The 13,741-nt window shown below is 39.8% G+C and overlaps 1 protein-coding gene across 2 annotated transcripts in view; it reads right to left on the minus strand.

Moving 5' to 3' along the window:
• Window positions 1–13,741, minus strand: part of tmem132e (transmembrane protein 132E) — a 238,781-nt gene that overhangs the window by 34,860 nt on the left and 190,180 nt on the right. For both annotated transcript variants that reach the window (XM_046838888.1, XM_046838887.1), the window contains exon 3: window positions 5,033–5,170. In XM_046838888.1, coding sequence (XP_046694844.1) covers window positions 5,033–5,170 — 138 coding nt within the window. The remainder of the gene's footprint in view (window positions 1–5,032; window positions 5,171–13,741) is intronic.

A 13,741-nucleotide genomic window follows, 5' to 3' on the forward strand; every position in this document is an offset into this window, starting at 1 on the left:
TCGCCTCTCTCACACGATCATCTATATTTCCACTGTTCTGGCTTTGAATCACTTGAATAATATTTCTCCTAGCTAACAAAACAGTGCACACCAAAATATCTTGTAAAGCGGCAGTGACAACTTTAAAACTAAAGTTTACACTCGACTCAGCCGGCCAACAGTGTATTTATCTTGTGCGCACATTAAAGATATGGACGTTTGAAAGCTCACTTTATAAACAAAGAGCTTTGATTAAATTGAAGCTATTCAAACTGTCAGCGATGACGGTTTTTAGGGGGAGATGAAGAAGATTGGCAGTTCACTTTGTGAAGTTTCCAAAAGGCTCATGATAATGTCAGCCTAATTTACTATTATGAGCTCTCTTTTTGTTTTATCTTTGTGGTGGTCACTGAATTATGATGCATTTTTAGTAGGAGAATGTTGTATAATATAACATTTCTCAAGAAAATGCCTGACTTTTCCAGCCTGGCTTTTCCAAACTTCCCTAATTGTATAGGGTTAGTATGTAGTAGCATTCAATTTTGCCTTCAAATGAATGAGGAAGCCTGGTCCAGCATGACACTGGCCTTGTGCACAAAGCCAGCTACATGAAGATATGGTTTACATGTGTTGGAGTGGAAGATCTTGAGTGTCTGGTCTCAGACCCGGTACCCTACTGAATGCCTTTGGGATGAATTGGAACCCTGATTGCACCCCAGGCCTCCTCAACATATATCAGTACCTGACGTTACTAACATCCTTGCATCTAAATGAGCACAAATTTATCAATGTTCCCAGAAACGTAGAACATCTTCCCTGAAGAGTATATGATTCTTCACTTATATATATATATAAAGGGACATGTTTCCAAATCACTTCATTAATGGCTGCTTTTAAGCCCAATTTTTTTAAAGCAGCCAAACTGAACACATTATTTTATACTGCATGTAGAAGACAAAAAAAAAAAAAAGTACATCACTGTTAAATGTGCTGTCGCCAAAAAAGAAAGAAAGAAAGAAAAGAAAAAAAAACGAAAGGGTCCCCATTAAAGGTATTGCACTTAGCAGGATGGAGTCGGATCGAGATGTAGCTTTGGGGATCTCATCATCTTTATTGCATTTTAACAGCTCGCAGCAAAGCAAAGAGAATCAGGAAAGCGGGCTAGGAGAGCCGAGACGTCGTTGGATTATATAACCGGGAGGGTTTTAAACGAAGAAAATAATGTGCGGAAATGGAAATGGAGCGAGGGGAAGAAAATGAGAGGACCATTAGACTTTTTTTTTTTTTTTGCGCCATGCCCGCTTACTTTTGTGCTTTATCGATTTGACTTTGGTCAGTGATGAAGGAAAAGCTGTCTGTGCTGTCTGGCCTTGTATTTTTGAGTACTCCTTTATCTCCAGAGAGAGGGAAAAACACGCCTGGAGCTTTCACAAGCTGAACATGAAGAGCCATAGTACTTTTTTTTGTTGTTGTTGTTGCTGAGATTGTGAAATACCAAAAAAAAAAAAAAAAAGAAAAATGTATGATCACCATCAAAGCATAGAATCAAGGGTTATGCTGATGTCTGGACACCTAAATCGGCCTGTTAGAAATCCTTCTGTGCTCTATAATTAAAGGTCGAAAAGTGTCGTAACATATAGAGGATGGTAAGATATAATTATCCGGATGACACGCAAGCGGAGCATCGCTTCAAAAGTGCAACCTGCTCTTATCGATTAGATAAATGGTGGCTGTGGAACCGATTATTAACAAACGAGTGCAAAATGTTGTGCATTTTACAGTACTAACATGTTCACCGTATGTTGACTGACATAAATTTAGCCCACTGCGTTTATTAAAAACTATGGTTATAAGGTGATTAAACTGATCGCTCGAGCATTCAGCGCTTTTAACGCACACCTTTCAGCTAATCAGAATCAGACAGACCAATACTGTAATCCCAACTAGTTCCATAGCAGTTCTGTGTGGAAATATTCAGGGTGGGTAAATACTTCAGTCAGTATATCATTTGATAGATTGTAAGTGACATGTGGACTATTAATATGATAGTTATAATAGATATATCATGACAAATATGCAGAAAGACATTAATATACACTATATAGACAAAGGTTTGTGGACACCTTACAATAAGAATTGCATGTGCTTTCTGATCATCCCATTCCAAGTTTAGTTCCAGTCAGCTGTTATAAAAAAAGCCACTCTTCTCTGAAGATTATACTAAACTAGACTATGGACTAGACTAGACTATACTAGGCCTGGGTTGCAGTCAGCATTCCAATTCAATTCAAAGGTGTTCAGTGGGGTTAAGGTCAGCGCTCTATAGCAGCCCACTCAGGATCTTCCACTCCAAGCCATGTAAATTACAGTATCTCACAAAAGTGAGTACACCCCCCACATTTCAGAAACCATTCTAGTAGATCTTCTCAAGGGACAATACTTGGTGTCCTGGTGGTCTAGTGGTTAGGATGCGGTGCTCTCACCAAGAGTTGGTTCCCCCACCCCAGCCACTCTTAGTGCTGGTCCCAAGCCCGGATAAATGGGGAGGGTTGCGTTAGGAAGAGCATCCAGCGTAAAAACATGCCAAATCGAACGTGCGGATCATGAATCTGGATGATCCGCTGTGGCGACCCCTAATGGGAGAAGCCGAAAGAAAGTTTTCTCAAGGGGCAATACTTAGAGTAGTCAATATGCAGCTTGTAAAGCACTACAGAATTACTGTCCTCTGAAAATAACTCAACATCCAGCCATTATTGTCTAAATAGGTGGCCAAAAAAACTGAGTGCACCCTTAGTGAACGTGTCAAAACTGTGTCCAAATTGTCAATATTTTGTGTAAGCACCATTGTTATTTAGCACTGCCTCAATCCTCCTGGTAGGTTTGGAGTGATTATTATGTTGGAAAACTGCCGTCCGGCCCAGTTTCTGAAAAGAGGGAATCATGTTCTGCTTCAGAATGTCACAGTACATGTTGAAATCCGTGTTTCCCCTCAATAAACCGCAGCTCCCCACTACAAGCAGCACTCATGCAGCCCCAGACCATGATGCTACCACCACCATGCTTGACTGTAGGCAAGACACAGTTTTCACTCCTCAACAGGGCATCGCCACACATGCTGGACACCATCTGAGCCAAACAAGTTTATCTCAGTCTCCTCAGACCACAGGGCATAGTTCTAGGAATTCATGCTCTTAGACAGGTCATCTTCAGCAAACTGTTTCCAGGCTTTTTTGTGAGCACAGCACGAAGACTCAACTTCTTTGATGGACCCTTGTGGGGTCTGTTCCGAGTGGAAACCGTCTTGGAAAACCTCCGTAAGACCCTGGCCTCTGTGGTGTAACTCAGTTTCAGGGTGTTACTGAACTTCTTATAGCCTCGGCCGTCTTTGTGGAGAGCAACAATTTTAATTCTAAAATCTGTCTGTCTGTCTGTCTGTCTGTCTGTCTGTCTGTCTGTCTGTCTGTCTGTCTGTCTGTCTGTCTATCTATCTATCTCTTTAGTTCATGGAGTATTTTTTGTACAGTGTTTAATGGGTCAGGACTAGCATACATGTACCCCATTAGCTGAAATTTTGCCCCACTGTTAGTGTACACTTATAAAGACACATGCCGACTTTGTCCCCCACTTGCTCTACTTTTTTTATATTCCAGTATTTGACCTTGTGCTTCCTCAGATGGGAGTTACGTATTCAGCATTTTGTGATAATAGCCTAATAGCATTTTGTAATGCTCGAGGCGTTCCACATTGTTTTATGGCTGAGCTGCAGCGACGCCTCGTAGGCCAGAACTTTCTGAACCCTGGCCTTGTACTTTTGAAAATCCATTTTGCAAAATTAAAAAAGTTCGGTGGCACTTTCAGTGAAGCGTGTGGTTATAAATTACTACAACTGCACTTATACAGATACACCTTCACCTACATCGCTTCAGCTTGTGACATTTCCACCTGTATGGCTTTATTTTTGTTCATAATGAAAGGGAAAAGTTATAGTCGAGCAACATCAGCAAAAAATATTTCCCATCCTCAAAAACCCCAAAAGAAACATAAAAAAACCCACCAAAAAGCACATTAAACATTAATGTTAATACATATTATATTTGTAATGTATGAAATCATTTAAAATCGTAAAGATTTCAGTCACTTGCGTTCGTGTAGGGCAGTTTTCTTTTGCGTTTAATTTAAGAATGTGATACAGGTAGACCCCAACTTAAGACTTAGATAGGGACTGAAATAAACGGTTGTTTATTTCAAAAGTCTTTATTTTTTTATATAGTTTTTATTTTTAAAAAGCTGAGAAGAGTGACTATATATATATATATATATATATATATATATATATATATATATATATATATATATATATATATATATATATATATATATATATATATATATATATACTATATATATATATATATATATATATATATATATATATATATATATATATATATATATATATATATATATATATAAAATTTGTTTTTTTCCTCCGTCTCAGGTGACCGTTGTATCTCTGAAATGTCAGTCGAGTGGTCTTAGGTCAGGGTCTGACTGTATTATTCTCCTAGACAACAAAGGACGTTCTTACTGCTACTGCTAGTGAAACTAAGCATCATGCTGTATTTACATTTACGCGATTTAGCAGACAACCTTGTCCAGAGCGATGAACAAAAGAGTCTCTAGCAATGAATAAATCTACACTGGTACACTACATTACAAACTTAATATTAATTGTAAAATTGTAAATATAAATGTATTGTTGGAAGATGAGATCTGTGATAAAACTCTATGTAAAGGGTGAAAATGTTGCTCCACAGTTCATGGTTTTGGCTTGAGCTGGATAATGGTACCGAAACTTTTGTCTTTTTGTCCATATAGTGTATAAGCTCCAGTTTCACACAAGTCTTTTTGTTTTTTATGGGGGGACATGAGAAAAAGAGTAAAGAAGCATGGAAAATTGTCACCATTCACATGTCAGTGAGGAACCTGGCTGACAAAAGGAACAAACTAGAGTCATAAAATCACTCATTGATGGTAGGGATTGATATCTTACCCGGAAACACCTTTGATCTTGCTGACTTCCACTGTGGTAATGGAGTGCTTGGCCCCAGACTGCTCCTCCCAGTCCACCTTCCATTGGCTGCTCTTCGACTTGGTGCTAAGGAGATTCACCCCCTTCTTCGCTTTCACTCTGAAGTGGTGAGAAACACAGACACAGGCAGTGAGAGAGAGAAAAAGAAAGACAGCAGGATGCCTTATAAACTATGAATTAAAGTCACCAGAACTCTGTTTTGAAGATTTCTGTATTCAATAATAAATTGCTTGATGTGGTGGCTTCAAAAAAAAAACATAAAAAACTGTCAGCGTTGCATATTCTAACCTGATAGGCTTTTATTTTTTTTTTTCTTTATAATGATGCAATCATTTTTGATGCTCACACAATTGTCTTTCCACCCTACAAAAAAAGGTCCTAGCAGCGTGAAAAAAGTAAATCTACAATTTTAAAAGCCAGAAAAGTCTTTATAGCACTGTGCTGTTCTCGAATTCTCTTACCTAATTGGTCGGAAATGTTTGATTCACGTTCGCGAACATTAGTAAGGTTTTTACATTCGTATACATAGTTATTGTTTCGGTAGTAACTGGTCTTTGCATATGCTTTAAATGAAAACCCTGAAAACAGTCTGAAATCCAGACTTACAATTAAATAAACAAATAAAAAACAACCAAAAAAAGAAAGAAAGTAAGCAAGACGACAAAAGCATTTTGTGGTTTCTTGTGTAATCTTGCTTACTTTCTTTTTTTATTTATTGCATTAAAAAAAAATCTATTAGCAAAAAACAAGCTAACTTGTGACTATAAAGGAGATTTTTAGGGGTGAAGCACTGAAGGTGTGTAGACACCCTACTGTTATACTACCTTCTGCCTCGAGCTAGTTTTTCTATGGCGTCCCGTAGAAGCGTCTGGTGAAAAGGTGTGAAACTTGTTTGTGGTGGGTCTGAGGATGTTATTACTTGTACCCTACATCACAGTAAAAATCTTTCTAAGCACATTCCAGCGATGTTAGGAAGCCTGTGTTTATGTTCCAAGTGAAGGGAAAATAGAACGATCCAAAGCCTCTTGAGTCTTTACCATGGCTGCGATCGAGCCTGATAGTTGATGAGCTCTATTTTTTGATTTTCCTAAAGAAAGGCTGAATGGTAGGAAACCTACATAGCCACAAGGTTAAGAAGTGCAAAAGTGAATGTACTGATGTTTGGTTCGACGTTTTGTGATAATTCCCGAGCAGGAAATAAAGCTAACCGCATCACAACTCTCCTTTTTGTTGATCAATTCCAAGGCTTCCGGTTAAATAGGACATGGTATATGGTGTGTGTATCACCAAACGTTACGTGTCATGCCAGCTTCCGACGTGTACAGCCCTTTTAATTAGGCTCTTAAGGTTTCGGGGGAGTTTCAGCAGAGCTTCTCCTGTTTAGTAGTCAGTCTCTCCACTGCAGTGCTTAATAAAGGCCTGCCTCGGCAGAAAGAGTCTGTGACATGAATAAATAATTGTGGCGTTTTCACTGACGCACTTTGCAACTCCCCCACCGCCGTCCCCCATTTTCTTTTTCTTTTCCCATGCGCTTTATTTTTCATAGCAAGAAAGGACGGCAGTGCTGGGTTTTATCCGGTGTCTCTGTGTTTGCACATCACTGCTTTATAATATAAGACTCTCAATTTTCTTATTTTATCAGCTTCCATTGTTGGTTTAACAACCAGAGCAGCACAAATTAGAGGCCAAAGATTTTCCTCCCCTTTTATTTGTACTGGAAAATGGAATTCTTAAGAAATAAATAAAAATAAACACTTTAATTACTTTCAAACACTTTAATGCCCAAGAAAGATTATATAGATAAAATTATAATATCATGATCTGGGTGTTGAGATCTGAGTTTATCTACAGGTCTGCTTTGGTTGCATCATAAAACTTAAACTAGAAGATCCAACCCTGTTCCAGCATGACAATTCCCTTGTGCACAAAGTCAGCTGGAAGTGTGTGGAAGATCTCCTGCTGTAGAGCTCTGACCTCAACCCTATTAAACACCTTTGGGATGAATGTGAACGCTGACTGCACCTCACCAACATCAGTACATGATTTTACTAACACCCTTGTAAACATAAATCTTTACAAGCCCACTCCAAAATCTGGTGGAACACCATCCTGGAAGAGTGGAGGTTATTCTAACAGAAATGGGGATGAAATGTGGAATGGGATGTACAAAAAGCACAAACCAATCCTATGTTTAGGCATCAATATGCGTTTAGTACTCTGTCCTCACAAACCTGTCGATAGATGCAGGTTAAGTCAGTTAAAGTGAAAAAAACAAATAAAATAAATGTAAGAGCGGCACGAGGCTGCATGCAGAATGCGGGATGAAGCGTGCTCTCTTTTTTATCTTCTCTTCTTTTTTTTTTGCCCTACAGATCACTGACAGCAATCTGAGCAATCAGCTCAGGCCCTCTGATAGCAATCTGGCTTATCAGCATGAGTAAACAGGTCTGAGATCTCACAGCAGTGCCGGGCTAGAGCACTGACAGAGAGGAAGAAAGAGGGAGAGGGATAGAAAGCATGAGAAAGAAAGAAAGAAAGAAATACAGCAAGCATGTTTGGGAGAGATTAGATAGCAGTGAGCTATCAGGCTAGAAATCTACAGCCAGCAGCATTTTTTTTTCTTTTTGGTTTGACCCTGGGGGTTGGAACAGCCCGTGGTGGCAGTGATCAAGGCACAGAGATCTTTGCTAACTCTGGCTGAAGGATTGAGCAGAACAGCTATTGTTATGTTCAATGTTCCTGTTATCACTTGCGCTACAGCAGCTATGAATAATAATGCCATACGTCATGCTGGTAGAAACATTTATATTGTGATACGCCAGTCAATAATCAATGCATTTAATACATAAATACTCAAATACATTTCTCACCCTTTTTGCTTGATATTGGTCAAAAGTATTGGGACACTTCAACTTTTTAGCCAAACTGTCACCAAAGTTGGAGGCATGCAATTGTATACAATGTCTATGAATGTGGAAGGATTACATTTTCCCTTAACTTAAAAACTAGGAGACCCGAATCTGTTTGGGAAAAACAATGTTCCTGTGCACAAAGCCGGCTCCATGAAGACAAGCTGTTCATGGGTTGCAGTTGAAGATCCTGAGTGTCCTGCTAAAGAACTCTGATCTTTTCCCTATTGAACACCTTTGAGTTAAATTTAAAAAAGCACCAAAGGCATTTTCACATCACCTACATCAGTATCTGACTTAAAATCTTCACAAGCACACAAAATTCCCAAAAGAGTGGGAATCTTGTAACAGAAAATGGGGACTAAATATGGAACAGGGTGCCCAAAAAGCTAATTACGAAGTTAATGGTTAGGTGTCCACAAACTTTTGTTCATAAAGTGTATAATAGAGCAATAAACGTTTCCCCAAATTAGCGTTTATTCCGAAATAATTATGTACGTCTAAAATCTTCTTACGAGCTGATTATGCATCTATTTATAGATCTTTACAGATTTATAGCAAGGCCTTTACAGAGCCGAGACGCCCCGGGCACTCGTTCCGAAAGGTCGAGCAAACTTTCGGGCGAAATGACGAAACACTCAACGAGAAGGCAATCTTTATGCAGGATTAACCCCAAATGGGCTTTTAGTGGTTCACCTTCCGTTCCGTTTGAAGCTCTTTCCCCCCAGCTGCACCTAACTGATAATGAAAACGCGCGCTCCGCTCCCCTGGCTTCGAGCAGCTGACCAGTCGTCCGTTTTAGCCAGCGCTGCAGGACACCCTTATCTCCCCGGCTCTGGCGTAGGACCAGGGAGAACAGAGAAGGGCGCGAGCTCTCGGCCCACTCAGCACTTAAAAATATCAAAGACACGCAGCACTGAGTCTTATTAACTATCCATGCATGATCTTTGAGGGGGTGGGAAAGGCCAGGTTTTGAATGAATTTGAATATAGGACGGTTCATATCCGTAGTGTCATTTATAATAAACTACAGCGCTGTAGGCTATGATTTATTTTTCCATGAGAAAGCAGATTTCTAAAAGTACAAGTGGATGGTAAACATACTTATTTAAATCGGCTTTTGTTACCAGGACACGGACTTTACAGGGCCGGGTTAAAACCAGGTGTGTTTTTGCAATTTAGCTTTTTTTTTGAAGGAGTCTCCAGTGTCAGGCAAAGCTGTAACTTTTAAACTGGTGATTATTATGCTGAAAATAAATGTGCAAACGATTGCTAAAAAAATCAAAGTAATACTAACGAAAATTTTTAAAACCTAATACAGGACCTAGGCAGTAAACAGAGAATTTTTTCCCTCAACATACCCACAATGCATTAGACTTTTTCGCGATTGCGTATTATATGATTGTAGTGAGCTCAAATCTACAGTATGTAGTGCATCCAAATGTCCACTTGGCAATAGCATCATTATCACTATGCATCTGGAGCATTCCTGCATCCTGACTTGTCAAACGTTTGAAAAACAACCTGAATGTGTCAGGGTTTGAAAAGCGAAAAAAAAATCTAATTCGCTCTCTCCTCGTCTTAAAAATCGCTGCCTCAGCATTTGCCAGTGCTCGGTCATGTTGAGCCTGATGGGCCAGGGAGCTGGGCATGGCAATTAAAATTGCACGTCTTGCTTTTTTCCCCCCTCTCTTGTTCTCGGACGCTGCTAACGAAACCCTGAGCTGTCCTCTTAGCAGCAGCTTCGCGCCACTGGTTTCAAGTCAGCAGACTAGAAGATGCTGGAGAAAGGGGGGGTTGGGGGGTGTTAAAGTTTGCAGTGATGGATAACTCCGGCCTTTACTGGCCGTGCCCGCGGCGGCCCGTTACTGGAAAAAATGCGGCTGCGAAAACCAGTTGGAAAAAAAAGCAAGGGAAGAAAAACCCGTAAATAAGCAAGAAGAGAAATGTCAGCAGTAGCGTATCTCTGGGGCATAAGAGACTCTCTGCTTAGTATCTATACATTATGTTTAAAAATAATAATAATAAAAAACACACGCTATGGTGTCTAAATCAGGGCAGCTGGCGAGGTTCGTCTGCAAAACCCAGCGTCCTCCATTAGCATCTTTTCCAGGCACGGAGGCACTTCATGGGGTAACTTCGGCTCTGTGGTACATATAGTTCAGCTTGTTATTTAGGTCTATGTGAGTGCTAATGGCAGCATTGCATGGAACACTGAACAGCGGATGAAACAATTATCGACATTAGTGAAGACAAGCTTGTTGTTTGTGAGTCATGTGCAGAATTTTCCTTTAGTGGGTAAAAACAAAGTATTTGCTTCTTTTCAGTGCCTCACGTTAATGGAAACGCATAAGAGTGCAACTAAAAGCCCAAGCACATATCTTCCTTCGTTCACTAACCAGAAGGAAAAACATCCTTGCTTTTATATCTTTATACGGTACATTATATGGACTAAAGTAATGGGACACCTGACTTTTCCTTCAATAGCCATATGTTTTTCTTTCCTAAACTGTTACCACAAAGTTAGAAGCACACAATTGTATGTTTTCCTTCACTTGAGACCCAAACCTGGTTTCAATCCCCCTGTGCACAAAGCCAGCCCCAGGAAGATATATGTTTTACACGAGTTAGAGTGGAAGATCTTCTGCTAGGATTTATGACCTCAACTCTATTGAACACCATTGGGATGGATTGGAACACTGATCCCACCCCAGGCCTCCTCCTACATCATTACCTGACTCTATTAACACCCCTTATGGTTGAATGGTCACAAATCTCCATAAGCACAATCCAAAATCTAATGGAACATCATCTCAGAAAAGTGAGGGCTATCATAACAGCAAATAAGGGACTAAATGTAGAATAAGAAAAAAAAAAAACCAAACACAACATTCCTTGCCCTGAAGAGAAAATGATCGTCTTTAGACTTGAAGAACATCCTATGTGAAGAGAAAACAGTCCAGCACATGTCTGGCTAGTGACTTGCTAGCTTGTTTTCCTCAGGGCACTAAGGATACTCATCATAGCTGAGTCATTCTTTATGCTAACAAGCTCACCATCCGTTACAGCGAAGCGATTTCGAGGCTTTCTTTCGCCAAAGGTGTGAAGTTTACAGTGTGCAGCGAGCAGTGGTAGTAGTGTATTTGATTAAAAGGAATGCCGTGTCAAATCTGAGTGCTACTACCAGGCTCAGAGTGCAGGATTTCGCAGGAGTTAGCAAGGGGAAGGGAAACACGAAGAGCCAGACACGGTAATGATTCAAGGACAGAGAAAACGAGATTGAGACAAACAGAGGACGAAAAAAAAAGGAATAAGGCAGACAGAGAAAGGGGGACATGAGGAGAAAGAATGCTCACCACTTCAGTAATCTTTAATGCAAAACAAAGAAATACTGACCCGACAGAGACGATGTGGACCGGGATGGTGATTCATCAATTGGACAAAAGACAAAAGAAAACAACTCGTTCCGAGGCAGCAGAAAAGAATTTTAGCACGCAAACGGGAAAAAAAAAGCAGATTGCAGGCCTTCGGGCTACAGAAGCGGCGTCGTGACAATAAGTGATTTTAAACTGTTGATGAAATTATTACAGAATATATGTACATGGCAATCGAACACGACAGCTTCAATGTATTGCAGGTACAGCAGACCAGAAATGCGTGCACACCACGGTTAACCTGTTCGCTTATACAGAAAAAGACAGAAAATACTTTTTGTGTGATTCTGCAGTTGGAGCTGGGGTGGGAATTGTGTGGAAAGCTGCCAACCCTGCCAACAAACATCAAACTCGCACCTCTCGAGCTCCAAATCAAAGTAAAAACCTGCCTCTTGGGACATTTTCTGTTTTGTCCTGAGGGATCCAGGTCCCGGTACAGCGCACACACCACACACATATACACACAAAAAGCTGGCAAGCTTTTAAAAAGAAGGCACACATATATAAATCTCTAATTCAACACTGTATTCGCGTAGGACATCTTTGTTTCTGACCTCAGAAATGTTGTTTCCAAGCACAAATGGTGAAGCACTTGTACTAACGCTACACACACCACCATGCTGTTGTCCCATCAATGATGTGGTCTACTTCCCCAATAACATCTGCTTCGTTGTGGGCCTGGTGTGGTCTCTTGTGGCTGACCAACTTTGCAATAAGCAATAAACTGGCTACCAAAGAAACCACAAAAACTTATAGAATGCTCATATTAAGTCAGTTCCCCCGGCCTGAGCACAAACATCATCCATAGATTTTGTTTCCTCTCATGATGGAGTGTAGAGATATATATACACACATATATACTGTATAAGTGTTAGTTGAACCCGACAGCTTCCGAGTGTTGCGGGTACAGCACATCAGAAATGCCTTATATAGAGAAAATTTTGAGCAAGTCTTTTTTTTGTGTATTTTTTGCACTTGGTAGTCGAGGTGGGAATTATGTGGCCTGGTGTGGTCTCTTTTGGCTGCATTGCAATAAACCGACTACTAAAGAAACAAACGAAACCCAACCCTGCTGGAAAATTTACCGAAATTTAACTTCTGATCAGTTGAATGCGAGGCGGTCATTTCGATGTGGATCACCAAAGCACAGGGATAACGAAGAAGACGGCAAGTTGGAGCAAAAATCGAGTCGATGAGTAAGAAGACAGGAGTGAAATTTCCCCCGAGATGCAAAAGGATAATGGGAGTGAGAGCACATGGGAAGATATAGACAGATCTACAATGGTGAAAGAGAGATACAAGTATTCTAAAGCAACAAAAAGGCCTTGGGGAGTGTACAAGGCTCCTCAGTGAGGCAAAGCCTTCTGAAAGTTCTCCAATTTTTAAGTCAAACCCTGTTCCTCTGGTCTAAGCACAAACATGATCCAAAGAATTTTTGCCCAGCGGTGCAGATTATTTTATTACGATTATTTTTTTTTTCCTTTATCATGATGGAATGATGAAGAAAGTGACGAACCTGACAGCTTCCCTGTATTGCAGGTACAGCAGGTCAGAAATGCATGCGCACCACGGATAACCTGTTTCCTTTCTCTGAGGAAAGGCTGAGAGGAAAAAAAAAGAAAAAAATATATTAACTTTTTACTGTATATTTTGGGTTTTTCTGTATGATTTTGCCGTTCTTTTAATACATCAACTATTTCCAACATCCTGTACTGATACAACATTCCTATTTGAAATAATAAACCTATTGAATACAACTTTTTTGAAATTAAAATTATTTCCAAAATCTACAATTGTTCATAATAAAATATGAAATTACTGTTGCCCAGAATAAAGGTAGGTTGCTTTTTCACCTGTTTCTTCTCGAGGTTTCTTTCTCATGCATTTTTCTTTGCTTCTGTTGCCTCTGGACTTGCTCATTAAGGTATATATTTACAAATTTTTATTTCTGTGAAACTTTTTTATGATGCCTACTGAACTGAATATATGTATTTATGCTTAAAGATATATACTTATTTTATAGCCCTCAAGCGTTAATAAAAACGGAGCATTTTATCCCATTAGCACTCCTCAGTCTTACTAAAACACACTCATAAACACACCTGGAACTGTGAGGCACCAATACAACTCGCTCCACATCCGTTTCGATCCGAAATGAACCTTGTTTTGGTTCTGCTGAATTTAGAATAACCTAAGAAAGATAAGACGTTATGACTAGCTTTTGTTTATATTGACCAAGCCAATCTTGCCACGACGTTTGTTTATTCACAATGTTGCAAACCGAGATGAAGGCAAGATCCATGGTTTGTTTGGGTTTATACCACAGCG

The sequence above is a fragment of the Silurus meridionalis genome, chromosome 25 (assembly GCF_014805685.1).
Source record: "Silurus meridionalis isolate SWU-2019-XX chromosome 25, ASM1480568v1, whole genome shotgun sequence".
NCBI lineage: Eukaryota > Metazoa > Chordata > Actinopteri > Siluriformes > Siluridae > Silurus > Silurus meridionalis.